This window comes from Lycium ferocissimum, chromosome 7 (assembly GCF_029784015.1).
Source record: "Lycium ferocissimum isolate CSIRO_LF1 chromosome 7, AGI_CSIRO_Lferr_CH_V1, whole genome shotgun sequence".
Taxonomy (NCBI): domain Eukaryota; kingdom Viridiplantae; phylum Streptophyta; class Magnoliopsida; order Solanales; family Solanaceae; genus Lycium; species Lycium ferocissimum.
The window spans coordinates 31,594,672-31,613,744 of record NC_081348.1 but is presented as its reverse complement, the minus strand read 5'-3'; the positions used below and the strand labels follow the sequence as shown (position 1 = coordinate 31,613,744).

At 35.8% G+C, this 19,073-nt stretch overlaps 2 protein-coding genes across 2 annotated transcripts; both read right to left on the bottom strand.

The window, feature by feature from the left end:
• Positions 1-790: 790 nt before the first annotated feature.
• LOC132064383 (intermediate cleaving peptidase 55, mitochondrial) lies at positions 791-10,489 on the bottom strand. The gene is made up of 14 exons (XM_059457339.1): positions 10,361-10,489; positions 10,014-10,088; positions 9,561-9,824; positions 9,267-9,359; positions 7,560-7,766; positions 6,590-6,693; positions 6,251-6,317; positions 6,031-6,138; positions 4,670-4,762; positions 3,817-3,907; positions 3,546-3,616; positions 1,995-2,050; positions 1,435-1,495; positions 791-1,239 (listed from the first exon to the last, which is right to left on the bottom strand). The coding sequence occupies exons 1-14, from the start codon at positions 10,415-10,417 to the stop codon at positions 1,138-1,140; spliced, it is 1,449 nt and encodes a 482-aa protein (XP_059313322.1). The 5' UTR covers positions 10,418-10,489; the 3' UTR covers positions 791-1,137.
• A 689-nt stretch (positions 10,490-11,178) lies between these two features.
• Positions 11,179-18,723, bottom strand: LOC132064382 (rhodanese-like domain-containing protein 6). The gene is made up of 9 exons (XM_059457338.1): positions 18,384-18,723; positions 17,515-17,676; positions 15,966-16,071; positions 15,624-15,822; positions 14,639-14,720; positions 14,124-14,206; positions 13,403-13,535; positions 12,522-12,684; positions 11,179-12,047 (listed from the first exon to the last, which is right to left on the bottom strand). The coding sequence occupies exons 1-9, from the start codon at positions 18,558-18,560 to the stop codon at positions 11,311-11,313; spliced, it is 1,842 nt and encodes a 613-aa protein (XP_059313321.1). The 5' UTR covers positions 18,561-18,723; the 3' UTR covers positions 11,179-11,310.
• Between the last annotated feature and the right edge of the window lie 350 nt (positions 18,724-19,073).

Below are 19,073 nucleotides of genomic sequence, written 5' to 3'. Positions count from 1 at the left end.
ACACGGATAACTTATTTAATGTATTTGGGTTAATGATATCTTATTAATAAGTTTTATAATTATTAAAGTTTCTTCATCACACAATTAGATGATTTTTAACGAAAACTTTATTTATGAGGAAGAAAGTTAAGTAGAAAAATTAGCAAATCTCAAAGGGACACAAGTGATTCGATATCCTAAACTAAGATGATAAAGTAGGATAATTACAACTTGCAAAAATCGTAAATCGAAAAATATTTTCATACTTTTGTGAATTTGTGAGCGTGTGATTTTATTTATAGATAAAAACAAATCTGTTTTGATTTTATTGTCACATTATTTTGTGTTAAGGGTTTATCTTTTGGTTAAATCCATTTTTAACCTTAGTTTTAGATCTCATTTTTAAAATTATAACTAAAAATCATTTTAGTACAATTTTTTTTTAAACACTTCCCGGTTAAAGTATAAATATAAGGAAATGATTAAGTAAACAAATTTTCACACCCACTTACAATTTGAATGGAAGAACCAAAAATAGAAAAAAATTTATCAATAAATGAGGATTGAAAAAAATGATTATTCTTTTAGGGTAATATATATCCCTAAAGCAAAATTAGGACGACAAAATTACCAATTCTTGGTAGTTTTTGGGGTTTATTATGAACCTTATGTAATAATTTTTATAAAAGAATAAATTTGACATTTTTAAAATGTACATATAACTATGTTATTTTGAAAATATTGGCAGTAATATTTTGCAAGAAGACAACTGTATGACAAAGAAATGCTTCCAAATGACCCTTCAACTCAAGCTACTTACTCTCTAGGAGTATAATTCAATGCAACTGTTCTTATTAGAAAATCATAACTAATAACATAAATTATTATTCAACACTAAAAACATCAAATTTCAACACGTTCTAGCTATTAGAGTAGAGGCTCTGGAAAGAACAAGGAGCGCACATAAAGTTCTGAAGAAGACAAGCATGATAATCGCTCAGATTAAAACGGCAGTCCGGTGCACAAAGCATCCCGTGTTAGTAGGATTCGGGGAAGGGCCGCACCCCAAGGGGTGTGATGTAGACAGCCTACGGTATGGAAGCTCGGATTCCGGAGTTGTTATTTGATTGATGGTGTCGAAGCTCGGAGATTTTAAAATTAACTGAGAGCAGCTCTAGTCTCTGTTCCCCTTCCACTGCCAAAGTTGTTCAACAAGGACTCAAGGTGTTTAATTTCCTTTGGTATGGAAGCAGTGAGTACCTGTATCCAGTGAGGTAGAAAATTGTAATGGTCAGACCTATGGCTAAAGATTCATTGAGTATCTGACCTCTACTTGCAATGCTATAAAACCAACTTAATTAGGCAGTGAGTGCTAATAAGTTTCGGACATGATCATAGGGTCAGAAGTAATATGGACTGGTACTAAAACCAATTGAGTGATTTCTGTAAACATACCTCATAACCTGATTCTGTAATAAGGACTTCATCTTCGATCCTAATCCCAATGCCTCGGAACCTGAATGACAGAAGTGATTATAGACGATGAGATTAAGCATATAGAAGTGAGTATAAAATAAAGAATTTTAAAGAAACAAGCGCGCCTTTTTTTCCTTAATGGGGGTAAGAGAATAATGTAACTCCTTAACTACAGATGAATCGCCAGACAACAGAAATGTAGATTTGACAGCTACTTAGTTCAACTGAGCAATTATTCTTTCTCCCCAATATTTATGACAAAAGCAACCATTTTCCCTTGAATGGGACAACCTGAAAGTGCCATTTCTATATGGAATATTTCTTTTGAGGACCAACCTAGAAAAGACATCGGTATACGGTTTTCTCTCTATCTTTTGTACATAAAAGAGCAACTCTTCGTCCATCCATCAGAACATAATTTGGCAGATACAATCAGTTTAATAAAACGAGAATCTCTAAGGAGCTTGAGGATAATCAAAGATACAGTAATCTGAATGCATGTCAAAAGGAACATTAGTTTGATGAAGTAACAAGTATACCTTTCTGGACAATCAAAGCACGAAGGGATGTATACTCCTGGTTCAATTGTGATGACCTACATATAAAAGTCAATGATTGGCTCTTGCAGAAATCACAAGTAATTAGAAGCTAACATCAAAAGGACTCATCTTTTTTTGTGGCCAGGAATTCCTCTTATCAATCACCGCTTCATCAAGGTTAAATGTAGAAACCACCAGATAGAGCAGGAGCTTACAAATGTCTAAATAATGACCAGGCAATTTTATCCAAGACTATTAGCTTTGTCTAATTTCATCTGATCATTCTGAGGTATATGCGTCTCTGTCATCATTTTTCAGAAAAGGGTAAAGCATGTTTCACAATTGGACTAAAAACACATGCATAGATGCAGATATCACTGGCAATATAGACCTCAGTTAAAGCATAAATAACTTAAATCTACCACCTATACCAATTAGTTTATCATTGGAGTTACATTCAGTAGTTTTGCACATAGCATTATATATTGTGTATGTTTTTCTTGTCATATCAGACAGGTTGCTTCTTCTATTTTAACAGATCGTAGCATATTCCAATTATTAATTATGATAGCATCAGATGAGTGTACCATATTAACAAAAAGGGAAAAGGAAAACAATGGGACTCTTTCTAATGACTTATTGATTTTTCTGATTGCATGGAAGCAAGTGTGTTGGACAAAATAAATTAAGACTCATCAAACCAGCACAATCACTTTCAAGAGTGAGGTACTTGTCATGAAATGCATTATACATGAAGTATAAGAACAGTTTGTACTACCAACTTGAAATCAAGATGGACGAGCTACTAAATCTTTTTTGTTGCAATTGCATATAACATTACATGTTTCGCAGGAATAAACATTCCCTGCAACTCAGACTGATAAGATATACAAGAAAGAAAACAAACCTAGAGAGAAAAGCAAAAGATATTTTGATCTTTCTGCTTAATTAGACCGTCAGAGATTTCAAAAAATCATTATTATGCAAATGCATCCTGCAACCAGACTGACAAGATATGTAAACAACCTAGAGACCAACAAAAGATATTTTTCATTTCTTAATTAACGTCAGAGTTTCAAAAAATCATTATTATCCAAATGTAATTACCTTCTATAGAAGTGATGAAATTAGACGCAATAGGACCAAAGAGGATCACATGACAAAATCAGTATAGAAAATATGCATACATATCATCATGCAATTTTCTATTTTAATCCTTGGCATTTCTATAAAACTGAGAAAGGGAAAGGAAAAGGGAAATTTGACCATATGGCTCTAAAAGCATAAGCATGGTTACATGGTTTATATTTTAATTCAGTCAAGAAGCAAGGAGAGAATGTTTGATCTATTCGTTGGGGAAAAACTCATCGTGAATTGCTGAAAGAGAATGATGCATTATGGCAAATCTCATTTGTTTTCAAATGAACAAGTCACTGATGCTCATTGCGAGGAGGATTTCAAAAGAATGACAACCAATTTCTTCAGCACACCTTGCGGTTCCCTAATTATTTTCAGAAATCAAAGCAATCATCAGTAAGGGAGGAAACTTACTACACCAGGTTTCAGAGGTCGATCATATCCAATTGTAGAAGAATCATGAACGTCCATTCCTAGAAAGTGACCTGGAAATATATTGACAAACCAAATTCACTCAGAGATGGTAGCAGACTCACAGTGGAACAAGAAATCATTTATCTTTTCAGCAAATAACACAATAGGAATAGCAACTGAGAGGCCAATTAAAAGGGAGCAAGTTTCTGTTTCTATTGCGCATGCATTTTCTTATATCTGCAGCGGAAGAGTAACGGATAAAAGGAATAACCTATATTCGTAGGATTTAACATTTCATATCTCCCACGCCGATCATTTTTTAGTATCCCAATCTCCTTGTATCCTCTTCGCAGCTTTTCTACCTATCCCACATCAAAAAAGAAAAACAAGAATGAGACCTTGGCACTCCTTAAAGTATCTAAAGAAAAGAGTATGCTGGTGTGGGGCAATTACTCACTACAGAATGTATATCATATATCCCCATATCTTGAACAGTAATAAGACCTTTAACAGCTTCCCTAACAACAAACACAAAGAATGACCCTTCTGTAATAAAGTAAAACCATTATTTGCATTATCCAAGTAGTGCTACCCTTCATAGAGAATCAGTTAACAAAGCACACTACATTAATTAGACACCTCTAACCTTACAGGCTTATCTTTACCATAGCATTACAGCTCATCATATATGAAGAAATGGGCGAACAAATACTATTTTCAGATCAAGTGAGAGGCAACCAAAAGGCATCTGTCTCTCCCCAACATCACTAAACTCAAAAGTCTTAAAAGGAATTAAATCTTTGCCCATAACTTCGAAAATATCATCAAGCCTCATTTCCCTCAGCTCATGCAAATGAAAACCTCGAAGCTTCATTGCTATTCGCAACAGGAGGTGGAAGTCAGTGTAACTAGACAATTATGCAAAACACGAAAAAAAATTATGGTCTCAAAAACTGTACCCAAAATACTGAGACTGGAATACCAATGTAACTTGGCAATATAACTGGGTCTAAGACTGTGAAAGTTGAAAGGCAAGAAAAGAGGATAAAATTAAATTCCTGGTCCCACCTACCCCTGGATTATAAACCAAAAGAAATTACGAGATGGATTAACTAAAATAGTACCGAGTAGTGGTGTATTTCTCGGATGCTTGTGCCAGGTCTGCACATCTCCACGCATTCCTTGTTTGTCTCCAAAATAAGATCATAAAGTTCCTCCTGAAAGGAACAGATCAAGTCTTGGAGCTTATCACCAAGTTCCAGAAACAACAAATGTGTATAGAGATTATATTACAGAAAACTAGCAATCGAAAACCGTATCAAGGGAAGAATTTATTTCTCAAACATAATCTGTAGCGAAGAAGTCAAATCAAGATTTTGTATTTCAATAAGATGAATTTTATTATCATTCTCATTCTTCACATCCAGATTAGCAAGGCCATTTAGGATCTGGAATTTAGATTCAGAACTGATACCACCAATCGAAGTGCTGGAAATCAATATCTAGCTTTTGAAAGCCTTCAATGTGTAGCAAGGGTTCCAACATATTTGAATCAAGGTGGATAAGTCTTGGCACCCAAACATTGCATCCTAAGTGCCCAAAATTCACTGGCTGTCAATGGACATATGATGGACAAATTCTCATGAGAGAAACACAACCTGGACAGATTTTTTCTCTCCTAGGGTAATGGTGCTTCACACTTCAGAATTGGTGATAGACAATAGATGTTACAAATTTGGAGCAAGCCTACAGTTAAGCAAAACAGTCTAGCTAGACATTCAGACCAGGTAAGAAGTTTGCTTGCAGGGTGCTAGGTTAGTACCGGCGCTAAGAGTGAAAAGGGGCCCATGGATACATCTACTACACATAGAAAGCAGAATCTCAGGATCCAGACTGAGAAGATATACCTAGTTATTCTGGGTGGACTTCACTAAACTCAGAGCTCAGGATTGAAGCAATGGGTGGTACGCAGAGCCATTTATATATTTACCTGCATAAGCTCCTCTTCATTACTACCCTTGATCTAAACAATTTCAGCATCTTCACATAGTGTGAAACGGATGAAAAGAAAATCTTTCGAAAATTCATGGACATCTCTCCACAATGAGAAAAAAAAAGGTTGGTTATAATTGTTAGTAAAACATGAAGCCAGTTAAAGAACCATTATCAGAAGCTCTTAATATTTATCAGCAAGATAACTCGAGGGTTAGAGAGCTTAACTAGTAAAAATAATAGAACGGTTAAAAATATCTGGAACGTGTCTGTTATGGTTTAAGCTGTAATTTTTTTCCATTGACTACGAAATTTGATGAAAGAAGTTAACAAGTAGAGAGTCGCATTCAATTTTTCACTTTACCAGGGACTATCATATATTGCCCTAGTGGTAAAGTACTTGATAACCATAATCTTGAAAACATTTGGAGATGTCAACAGTCTAAGTTTGCAAGGGGGAAAAACTGAAGATAATCGTGGATTTTATACTTACATGAACAGGAGAAAATTTGCCAAAGGGTGGCCAAGTACGAGTAAGATCACTGACATAGCCGTGGAGCTCGCATCCAACATCCATCAAGACAAGGTTACCATCTTCAATCTGTTAAAACAAGAAAGTCCCCATCTTCAATCTGTTAAAACAACAAATTAGATACTAGTATTTAATATGCTTGATATTCAAATCTAACTGCGCTTGAAGATACTAAACTTACTTTCTGGTCATTACGAGAATAATGAATGACACTTCCATTAGGTCCGCCACCAACGACAGGGTTAAACCTGTGGAACAAGAAAAGAAAAATGAATAATCCTTGAAATGATCTCCGCCAGAAGTATGACCAAAAAGGAAAACAGTCAGGAAAAAACAATGAAACTATCAGAAACTCAGAGAACATAGGAAAAAGAAAATCAATTGCAGGTTTAGACATGAGGCTTTAAAGGCATTTTGATTCACTCTGCTGAAGCCCATGTTTGATTAAAGTACTTAAAAATTGCGAGTCGCTCCCCTCTCCACATACAAAATTCCAAAGATAATACAAGAAAAAACTTACGCCATTCTTTGGGCACCTCTAACTCTGCATTCATATTCGAATTTGGCTGACAGCATCCCTTCATCAGGAAACAACTTTGAGTATAACATGGTCTGGATAAGCGCCTACCAAAAACATATACATTAGAACATCAAGAAACAAAAACTTATCTTTTATACAGTATAAATAAGGACTGAACTAGTGAAAGGAAAATATCTACACTCCCATATAACTCCCAACTATATGGCTAGACAACTGCATACAAATTTCAGGAATAGGAAGAAACATTTTCCAGACCAGTCTCTCATAAGTAAACATGCAAATCATGATTGAGAAATTAGACGAATGGGTAGTATACACACATCTTTTTCTTTCAGCATGTCTAGAGCTTCTGACCCACTTAACACAGAAGCACATTATCAAAGAAAGGATTGTACATGCAAGAACAGTTCCTTCACAATTAGAGAAAAAAATATGTTGATGCAAATAAGCAAGAAGCAAGTACAGACTCCAATTTTTTGGAATATTAAGAACCGTCTTATTTTAGACTGGTGATCTATCCTTTTATCTGTACCCTTTTTCCTTTTGTGAATAGCTTCTGGATCTTCGGAATGTAGTATCTTCAACCTGAAGACACCACCCTTGACATGAAAGAAGAGGAAATAAAGGGAAATGCAAACACCTATTTTACCTTTTAAAGAAAATTTGTCATACAACAAAATGACAAACATTTCAGTTATGATGCTATCAGCTGATATGCAAACAATGCTTTTTATAATTTTGAAAAAAGCTCGGTGATATCTCAATACCTTAGTCACCTGTTAACGGTGTGAAGAGTATCAACTTCAAAAGAAGACAAATACATACAAAAGTAAAGTCGGCTGTACACTCAGAGACTACTTTTCCGTGTCCAATCAGAAAATGAACCTCCGTGAGAAAGAACTACCACTCTCACCCAAAAACCTGACAAAAATGAAAGAATTACCATTACCTGGCAGGCTATTGATGCAGAATCTCTCATCAATTTAAGCTCTGCAGGAGACTTCGCCAATCGGGCTTCATGAGTGTAAACAGAGAAATCTTTCACTTTGCAATTGTTGACTGCTTTTTTGTAGGCCTCTAATTCCATGTAAGATGAAATCCTTGTCTTCACATTATGGAACACAGTGGAAGAAGTTTCTATCATCCTGGAGAGCATCTGACAAGTCCCGCAAAAATTAGAGAACAGAGAAATTGTAACATGGAGCAAGTGAAATAAAGTCACTACACTGAAGCCATGTACAGGAAAAATAATTGACATACTTTCCTTGCCGACATAGAGATAATGATGATACGGGCATCACATCTTCATTTCCTGGTCTTTTTTATAAGGTAAGAATTTATCGATTTTTCTGGATTTAAGCTCTCACATGCATGTGGTATACAATAAGTAGAGAACCTACACCATAATATGGTTCTTTACAAATAACACTCAGTTATATATATATCTCCTTCGCTGTACTCTGTGTTGTCAATTTAAATATTAACTGTCATTATGTAGTCTAAGCAATTAACCTGACAGCTAAATACAGCCAACCAACAACTATTCCCTCTGCCTAAATCATCCTAGTTCCATTTGGAAAATAGTGCCCACTTCATTGGCGCAAAGTGTTAACCTTCACTCTTCAATTTCATGCTCATAATATTATATTTTCAACCAGGGGCAGTTTTAGGCTCTATTTTTGGAGCGCGTGAACACATGGTCTCGCCGTAAAACTAGGTATTTTATGTATATGTTTTCTAAAATTAGTATAATACTACCTACCGGAACACATACTACAAAAGACTAAATGGTGCACTTGGTTGAAAGTTAAGTTATTTACCTAGAGGACTAGGGATCAATTCCGCTTAATACATTTTTTTCTTCTTCTTCTTTTTTTTTTTTTTAGTGGTGAACCCATGCTCCAAAAATCCTAGATTCGTCTCTGTTCTCAACGCATCCTAACATGATGCCTGCTTGATTTCCAATATTATGAGGAAAAGCTACATCCAGTGATAGGTGCTATCAAACATGAAGTTATAGTAATAAGGCAAGCCTGACTCCTATATATGTGAAAACTTTGACATGCCTCTCCATTTTGTTCCCTCTATACCTTTTACACATATTAAAGGAGGAAAAATATTTCTTTTCCAGGCAAGAGAAGAGAAAAAGAGGGTGTTTTGAAGGAGGTGATTCTCAGAATTGCATCAATAGTCAAAGAGAATCTATTGACTATTGATTCTCTTTGACTGTTGATGCAATTCTTGCCATTTCTTTATGGACTAGTTTCCTGATTTTTGCTATGATGTAAATATGGTTTTCAGTACAACCTATGTACTGACTTAGTCAAATACATACAACTGTTACTTTCTCAAAAAAAAAAAAAAAAAAAAAAAAAAAAAAGGAATCTATAAGCCATTTTTCTTAGGTCGATACTCTAACTATAATCCAGAGGAAAGAAGATAAATAGGGTTTCCATTACCTTATTTTTTTGGTTTCAGAAAGGTAACAATAGGGTTTCCATTCCCTTTCTGATAAAGTACCCTATTGTCCTATTGAAAGGACTAACAGAAGGGATGTTACCCTATGCCGTTATACTTATCAGCGTGAGAGGCATTTTCTTCTAACAAGAATCTCAAACTTATTTGCAGTTGGAGATATGATCTTTAGAACAATTACCTCAGGCAATCTGCTAATAGGGTAAGCAAGGTCAGCCTTGAATATCTGTAAAGCAGCATCAACCCCAGCCACTTCTCCTTGCCAAAGAACATCCTAAAAATACTTTTAACTTTTAGAATGGAAGCAATCTTTAACTTGCTACAATGTATACTAACCATAATACCATAGTAACAGCTGAACCTAAAGAAAATGTCACTAAATTGAGATAATTTGTTCTATAAATAGGACAAAGCTTTTCACGTATTAACAGCTTCTGTCAACAAGAACGAAGCAAGTGAATGGTTCCTGAAGTACCTGGAGGGTTGGTTCTGGCATGAACATGCATAAACCACAGTCATGCCCTAGAACTGCGATACCACCAGGTTGTTGGCATCCGGTGATGTATAAATAGTCAGCATCCTGCCTAAAATTGTAAGGTACAACATCAGTCATCATTTTTGTGGGAGCCGCTGAAACAATAGCTAAACTATTTTCCGGAAGAAACTCCAATAATTTCTTCCTTCTCTGCATATATTCTTCACTGGTAATGCCAGGAGTAATCTCCCCTTCCTTCATTAACTGCATGAAATGACCAAAAATTTTACATACAATTCCTAACTGGGTTCCCTAGAAAGGCGGGCATATCTCATACAATAAAAGAATCCCACCAAAACAAGATTTTATATTTTATTCAATTCTTACATACAGCCCTACTTTCATGTTACCAAATACTAATGCTACATATGCTGTGTAGAACAGTAGAAGTACCTGAGGGTGAGTGGCAGGAGTCGGCTGTCCAGCATCATAAATTTTCTTGGTAGAATATGCACTGGTTTTGATTACCTATCACATCCAATTCATAAGATATCAGCAGCAAACCCAAATAAATTGAATTACAAAAAAAAGACTTTGTAAATTTAGACATCACAAATCAACTTTAAACAAAAAAAAAAAAATGATAGTTTGACCTAAGAAAGGGGGGATATTCTACTGCATTACCAAAACTAAAGTACTCGGAAAAAAGAATTACAAACAGGGAAAAAATGGGGTGAAAAGCTTGCTCTAATTTGGCACTGAAACAGACAAGGTTCAGAGGAAGAGAAAAGATAACGAACTTGATTAAGGAATCTTGAGGAGATTCTGTTAAGTGGGTTTCTTCGTAAAACCTGCATGCTGTTGCTTGTTGCCTTTACTCTTGGTGTGTCTTCTTGTTCGTGTTCGTCTTGTACAGAACTAGGGGTTCTTGTTTCTTGACTTTTCTCCCTTTGGGGTTTAAGGTCCCTACGAGTTCTTATATTTGCACCACCCACCCACTTAATTGGCTATTTCAGATTTGGCTCCCTTCTTTTTGGTGAAACAGCAACCCCAAACCCCCTTTTCTTTCTTTTTCTTTTTCTTTTGGGCGAGGGTATTTCAAATATTGACTTAATTGTCTTTTGATTCTTAATTTTAGTACAAATCAGTTTTCACTTCAACATATAAACTATTATTGTCATATTTTGTCATTGAAAGAAAGAAGGAAAAGAATTTTCATACATTTTTCACAAAATTCTAGAAAAGCATACAAGCCATTTACTATGAATCGTGGTTGCTTCTATACGTATTTTTTGAAGTAACAATCTTTTTCTTTCAAACTAAAAACTTGGTTAAGGATTCAAAAATCAAAGGACGATATGATCTTGACGGTAATGTAATGGTATACTAAGACTTTGGTCTAGTGGTAAGAACGCAACACATGATGTGTGAGTTAAGCACATGTCACAAGTTTGAACCTTATTGTTGACAAAAGTCTGGTACACTCCAGTGGAGAATGATAAAGGGGCAGGCCCATTATCCAATCTCATTAAATTAACAAAAAAGAAACATTTTTATAAACTACTACAACTTTGCTTAGTAGATGAATGATGTGATCTTGCGAACAAAATTACGCACCTTTGGAAAAGGGACTCTGATTAATAGTTTACAAATTATAACATCGGGTACAAGCTAAGCATAAAATCCCACATCTTTTACAGCAAAAGATGGTTTATATCAAGAAGCCCGAGTTACCTTAGGCAAAGCTAACTTACAGAAAACGCTGGAGGAAATCTTTTATCTGATCTATATATGGAGCTCTTGTTGGAATTATATGACCAAAGTCATGTTCAATAACAACAGAGCAGCCATTCTCAAACACAGAAGCAAGGTGTCTACTAGCTTGGTTCTCTATCTGCCTATCTTTACCCTTGTCGTTGCCAAATATGTGAAGCGAAGGAACATTGATCGATCCCTGCTCACAATTGTTCATATTGACAGGAAATCCGGAGCAGAGGATTGCAAATCTGAATTCCATCTCTCCTTTTAGCTTCTGTTGATGCAGGCAAACTAAAGCAGCCATTGCAGCTCCTTGTGAAAAACCCAATATCCCATCAAATGGGCCTGCTTTAGAATATAATGCTTTTAGATATGCAATTGATTTGTCGAAACCTTCAGTTTGTTTCTGGTACTGAAGAGGATCAAATGGACCATCAGCTATCTTCCAATCAGAATCGTTCTCCCCCTTGTGGTCAGGTGCAACTAACCATGAGAACTTTTTATTGCAACTCTCCGTTGGTGGATGGTTATTTTCCATTTCTGATGCAGAATCGCAGTTTCGACGAATTTGATAAATGAAAGACAATTCATGGGGTGCATCCACAAAAACAAGCTCAGCAATGCTCTTGAGTTTCTTGGCTAAAGATGCAGTTCTACCTTTGAAACCAGAAGCATTCTGGCGAAACCCATGGAGGCAGAGAATTCTCAATTTTCGTAATGTCTTGGGTCCTGCAGTGTATTCCTCAACATAATGTCAAGAGTGCCTTGAAACACCAAGCGGGAGAAAAGAAGTATTTTAAAAGCATATCTCTGAATTAATTTTCCTGTAAATGTTTATGCTTGCAACAAAGTATGGGACTCGAGAAACAATCCCAAACACTGAGCCACGAGGAATAAAGGAAACAGGACAATGTCAGATGGTTTACTATAGAATTTTTGGATTGTCAAACAGCATTGCTTAAATCAAAATTGATAGGGTGGATATCCACTCGACTATTTTTTATAGTCACACGGCCTCCCTTAGATCAAAAGTTCAAAGAGTGCAAGAAAAGCTGAACTTGAAAGTCAATACTTTTTTTTAATCAAGTAAAAAGTTTCATTGATATTAACAAGGCCATGTTGGCCATATACAAGTGGTATACCAAAAAGAGGAGAAACCTGCAACTCAAAAATCAATACTAGAAAGTAGAAACATACTATTACCTGAAACCAAGGGAGGTAGTGCTAGTCTATCCAAGTTAGAGACAGCTTCAAGCTCCCTGATTTCTGATATTTCCACTGAGCTGTCAAACTCTGTTGTTGAAATTGGCTGAATACACTGGCTGTTTTTCTGGCACAGTTCACAAACATAAGAAGAATCCTTCTCCTGCAAGACAGGGCAAGACAGGATAAACATTTACAAAAGGAAGAGAGAGGTGAAGAAAAGATGACAAAACAATAGAAAAGGAAATACTCCTCAGGTCCCAAATTGACCAGACAGAGTTGACTTCCAAGATTGGTTGAGACAAGACCATTATGTTAATGATGTAATTTGGTACTTTGAATATTTGAGAAGGGTATATAGATGTTACATCAATCTAAATAATATAAAGCAATATAGCTTTATATTATTATATTAATTCGATTTTTTTCTAAAGTTGATTTCTATTAAAGGAACAGGTCATTCTTTGTGGGACATATAATAAAAGTATAAAGCAGATGAAACTAAACGAGACTTGGATGGGGAGGTAACTGCAGTACTAGTTAGCCCACACCACAGATCAGGTACTTCTAACTGAAAGGCAGATATCTGGTAGTTCGCTGGAAGTCCAAACAAACGTAGAAGTGAAGATAGGCCCTTAGTCATCAATTACTTAGGAGAATCAACCCAAAAATATTTACTAGGTATGCATGCCCTGAAAATCTTCAAACTTGGTGAAGTGGTCATACGAGAGTCTAAGCAAATACAATTGAAAGTTCTTTCTCAAATTTGTTCACAAGATAAGGAATGCATTGAATTTCTGAGCCAACAAATAGTTTTAGGTACCCAATTAATCTAATGCGATCAAGAGGGTTGCAAGATCAATCTTCCTAGTGATACTCACCCTGCAATTATCACAGACTAATACAAGCATCCTACAGTACGTGCACCGGCTCCGTGACGAGTAATCATCGAAAGGAGAACTACAGAGAAGACAAGTACCCAAAATTCTTGAATCTGAGCTTCCAACTGAAACCCTGCCAAAACCAGAAAGATGTAGGGCAAAACATTTAGAAGGCCTCCTATGGATACTGTACAAAGGAAGTAAACTAACACCCAGCACAGCATTACCAAATGAGTATTATGGCATGGATACTGACACAGTAAAAAAGAATCTGGTAATATGCATCCTTCGGAAATATATATATATACAGCTCAAATCGAGTTAAAGATCTACATATGCTTAATGTGCCAAAATGGAGAGCCAGCATTATTTGTTATTTTGTGGTTATTTCCTGTGAGAATAAGTGCAGATACACACAGACGCGGAGCTGGATTTGGAGTTTATGGGTTCTAGATCTTAAAAAGAGAACGCTATGGGTTCTTGATAAAAAAAAAAATTATATACATTAAGTGGATTTTTAAACACAAATACAGAATCTGCATCAAAGTTACTGTGTTTTGGCAAACCCGTAATAGGCACGCTAGCGCGGCCCCTGGATACACACATATTTTGGATAAAGATTACTGATGAGGTTGTAATCACATCAGTAAGAATGCTGGATCAGTGAAACCAAGAATTCAAGTAGGGCTTTACTAAGAAGCATGGAAGTACAGGACCATACCTGTGGTCAAAGACAAAATTCTTTCCTCTGAAAAACCCACCATCAGGAAATTGCTCCAGATAACGTTGGATCCCACCATAAAGCTGTGGAAAGTAAATACTTTGAGTCAATATTCAACATTATTTAGTCCGTAAACCAGAATTTACGCACAGTTCAAAGATACCGATGATCTTGAAATGGAATTTCTTAAAGACGGAATTTAAAATGAATCTGATTGTTCCCCATAAGAAATTCTTTAGAAAGCAAAACATGGATATTTCAAAACACAGCCATCTAGGCATTATGAAATCTCAGTCTTACCATGGCAAACAGGCAAAGCTTAAAAGATCAACTTCATGGTTTCAAAACAAAATTTTATTAAGTTAACCATTGACATAAGATTTCACATTCCAAATTCCACAGAATAGCAGTTATTAAAATATTGATCATATTTTAATTTAACTTTCCAATGCCAGAAAAGGCCCAACAATGTCGAGCAAGTGCACTAAGAGGATCTGATTCATATAAAAGTTTACCTGGAAAACATTTTCAAAGCCATCACCTTTAGACCTAATATAGGCTGATGCCATCTCGCATCTAATTCCTCCAGTACAATACCTGAAAAACATCAACGAGTGATAAGAAACCCAGATGGTCAGACAACAGTGGAGTGTAGATCACTACTAGAATGCATGCTATTCATACAGTGTTAAATCTGATAATTAACAGTCTATGTGCTGCTATTTTACATCTTTAAGTCTGAGTCATGCATTTAACATAATGTCCTCTGTGATGTCTCGTCCATTTTTTTCCTCCCAAATCCTCATATTCCTAAAGAAATTATCTAGATTACCAACATATTACAATGCATGCAAGTATAATCTTATAGTTAAGAATCAACATAATGCTATTTTACATCTTAATTCTGAATTAAATTCATTTTGCACTATCCATTGGAAATTACATCCATTTTTTCCTCCTAATGAAACTTTTCCATGCACCAAAATCTACTGATTGTAATGTACCGTTTTAGCCATATCCAAGAAAACAGAAGAAGAAAGCAATGTTTAAGAAAATACTTAGCAAGAGGAATGAAGCATGGACGTTGTTGCAACTAGACAGCAGACACTATGTCCAACACTTCATAGTTGAAGTTGTACATATTAACATATTATCAACAAAAGAAACAAAGGTTTTACTTCACTACTGTATAATAACATGCAGGCAAAGTGCCACAGATTCGAAGTTTAGAATAAATCATCGCCTGCAATGTAACATAAAGCCAATGGGAGATTGAAAATTTTAAAGGGAACAAAATAGTGAAGCAGGAAAACAGCAACGCTTTAACTGAGCATAAGTAAGCCCTATACAGTTTCTTCACAATGTAGATACACAAGATACCATTGAATAAAAATGGAATATCACAAAATCACAAGAATGAACATAAGAGAAATATTCCATGCGGTTGATCAGAATTATTAACCACCCGACAATGATACAATGTTGTCAAACAACACTTACATAAGAACATTGTTCCCACGCAACTTCTCGGAGTTATTATCTATCCAGGAAGGAAGGTCACTGTATTGCCGGATTTCTGGATCCAAAGTCTCCACATTTGGAGGATAGAACTTCCCGATTCTAGTCTCATATAAATTCCTTGCATCAATCAGGACTGTTCCTCTATCACTGCTTGGAATCAGTTTGTCTTGAGAATTCCCTAATAAAAGAAACTGAGAATTAAACAGCTGCTAGAGAAATATGCAGATTCCTCCTACAATTCTCAATGTGAGAACATCAGAACCATCATAGTTAACTTATAGGCGCATGGATTAAGCTTCATCAGAGAGGTGGAGTACAAACCAACATTGTGAAGGACAGAGTGGAATTCAGCTGCAGAGAGATGCTTCCCCGCATTTGAAATTTCAGGTGACCTTGGCAGGGGACAGGAACTTAAAGTTACCAATTCCTGAGTGAGAAGGTGAGGTTAGCATCACTTGGAAAGAAAGCAATCTAGAAAACGATAAAGACAAACAAACTTCACCACAAGTCAATTACTCAACAAACACTAGCCATATTCCTCTTCGTAGAAGAAAATCTAACACATTTCCTGTTATTTATGCTTACACAATTGCTTTTTATTCAAAATCTATCTGTCTCTTTATTAGAGTAGACCAAGTTCAACATCCTGATTATAGTCAATTTCACTCCATAGTCCATACAGAAGTCCACTCCATCATGTCCAAGCTTTGCTTGCGATGTTAAATGGATAGCCGAAGCTAGCAGCATTTCGCTTTCTTTAGCAAACACCAATGTTAGGCACACCCTAATTGTTTTTCCTTTTGGTTCGAAATATCAGCAATATCATGAGTATGTAGAAGATGCTAATCAAATACCAAGACCCACGATGGCATTTAAGCAAAGCTAGGACCAGGACAGAATAGCATCACAATAGCCTACTTCTACATTGTTACAATGGTATGCCCAAAGGGCATTGGTCAAAGGTAAAGATGCAGTTCGTCATGTATGGATTAGGTGCATGTCACGTGTTCGAATCCTGCCACGAACAAAAATCTGATATTTAAGTTGGACTACGGTAGAAGGGCAGGCCATACTCCCCAGTGGTTCAAACTCAATACCTTGCAAAGTTCACGTGCAATTTCTCCGGAACATTGGTCCAATGGGTTGTCTTCACAAAGAAGAATCATCTAAGGCTTTGGCGGAGATCGCTATAGCTTTTTGTGATCCTATATTCCTTAGCAACTTTTATGGATTGGGAAAAAAATCAATAGAGGTGTCAAGACTAATAGGTCGATGAATACATACAATTTACATATTCATTGCAGATATTTATTTTTCTTTTTGGGCACATCAATCTTCCCTATAGTTCAAATTTCTAACTGCTAAATTAGAAACAAATGCAAGTTCACCTTCAGAATACTCCAAATGACTTGGGAGCTTGTACGTTGTAGTATATCCATAGTCTGATAGGAACTTCTACCGAAAGGTGGACTTCACTGACTGATCATTTAAGTTATTAAATTTGTGAAATGCAACCGTGAGGGTGCAAGTCAGGAACAGTGAGTAGCAATTTACATGCAATCTCCCAATTTCCAATTGCTGAGCAAGATCATGCTGATTGCCCACACTTTTTTTTTTTTTTTTGTGGATCAAAAAATTCCAATTAAATCCCACACATTCATGTCGCTTTGATTCCATCATACTGAAAGTAGCACCCACACTTCTTTTTATAGAAAAAGTCAAAACATGGGCAAGTTTTCATTCAATTTACTTACTATTTTGCAACTAATGCAACACAAACTTCCATAAATATGACCTGCTCAGACAACTAACCAGATTTCTGCAAAATGAACACAGAAAAAAGAAAACAATAGGAAATTAGTAATCCAACCTTAACTATACGTATGGAGAGGGAGGTAAATCCACATTCCTTGGCAACCCTATCGTTTGATGGTTCATGGCAAGAAGCAAGCTTGAAGTCTGTCCCTTCAAACAAAGAATTCAACTTCATTGCAGCAATGTGCTCCTCCAAAGCTGATAACTTGCCCCCGACCTGCAGAAAACCACCTAATATTTCATAATCATCACACTAGGACATTCATAACACTGAAATGTGAAAACTTTGTACTTTTCGTTATACACTATTTGTTAAGCAAAACACATGAGTGCACGTACAGATGTTACCGGTTATATAATACTCCTTCCATTCAAAAAGAAATGTGACGTTCGAAATCATATCTAATTATGAGAGAATAGGAATAGGAACAGTGATTCCTACTGATATAAAAACTATATACTAGGTTCGTTTCAATTTGTTTGTCGATTTTGACTTGGCACGGAGTTTAAGAAAATAAAAAACTTTTGACTCTTGTGAACTTAAATTAAAGATGAGTAGAATGTACCAAAATGCCCCTTAATCTCGTCTTTCTTAAACATGTCACGTGGAAAGTAGAAATTAAAGAGTTGCCAAAAAAAGAAAGCCACATTGTATTTTAAACAGACTAAAAAGGAAAGTAAGACAAACAAATTGAACCAGACTGAGTAAAAGATACTCCATACCTCACAATACTTAAAAGTTTAGAGATGTCTGATAAATTCAGCTCAAAGAAAAAATTGTTCAACTCTCCAGATATTAAACACTGTCAAACAAATTGAAGCATAAGTCTTTTATGCAATGCAAATGATATGCAACAAATTCACAGTTTTGAACAAATGGGGTTTTCATGTTCCATTTAAATGAGGGAAAGAGAGAGAAGTTACAGTGACGTTGACGCCATTGGGAGAGAGGCGAACACGACCCAAAAGGGAAAGAGAGTTGCAGTTTGATTCATAGAAGTTGAATAGTTGTTCAAGGTCAAGAATAGTAGTGTACTTGTAGTATAACAACACCCCATAATCTTCTTCTTGGTTTTCTTGCTTTGTTTCTTGATTCGCCATTGATGCTTTCAGTCTCGCTTCTGGTGATTTGCTTAAACCCTTTGTGGTTCGTGATCCTGCAAGGTCCTTCTTCTTTGGTTTATTGCGAATTAGCCCCCTGTATTTTGTTGTAGCATTGCAGATCTTGGGAGATGTTTGGTTCGGGATTTACGCTGATAAACGGCGTATAAAACTTACTATAAAATATTTGATTTCATTTTTTCTTTTCACATAAATAAATATTCGTTTGATTGGTTGATTCAATTTTTCTTTTTAACATAACTAATATCCTCATAACCATAGACCAAAAGCTATGTTCACTAAACTCTTTTTTTTTTTTGAAACAATATTTCGGGTGTGTTTGGTATAGAGGAAAATGTTTTTCATGGAAAATGTGTTTTTGAAAAAATAAGTGAATTTATTTTCTCATGTTCGATTGGTTAGCGAAAAACATTTTTCGAAAAATATCCACGTCCAAGCATCCCCACCTCCACCCAAATTCATACCAACCCTCACACCCCCAAATTTCTATTT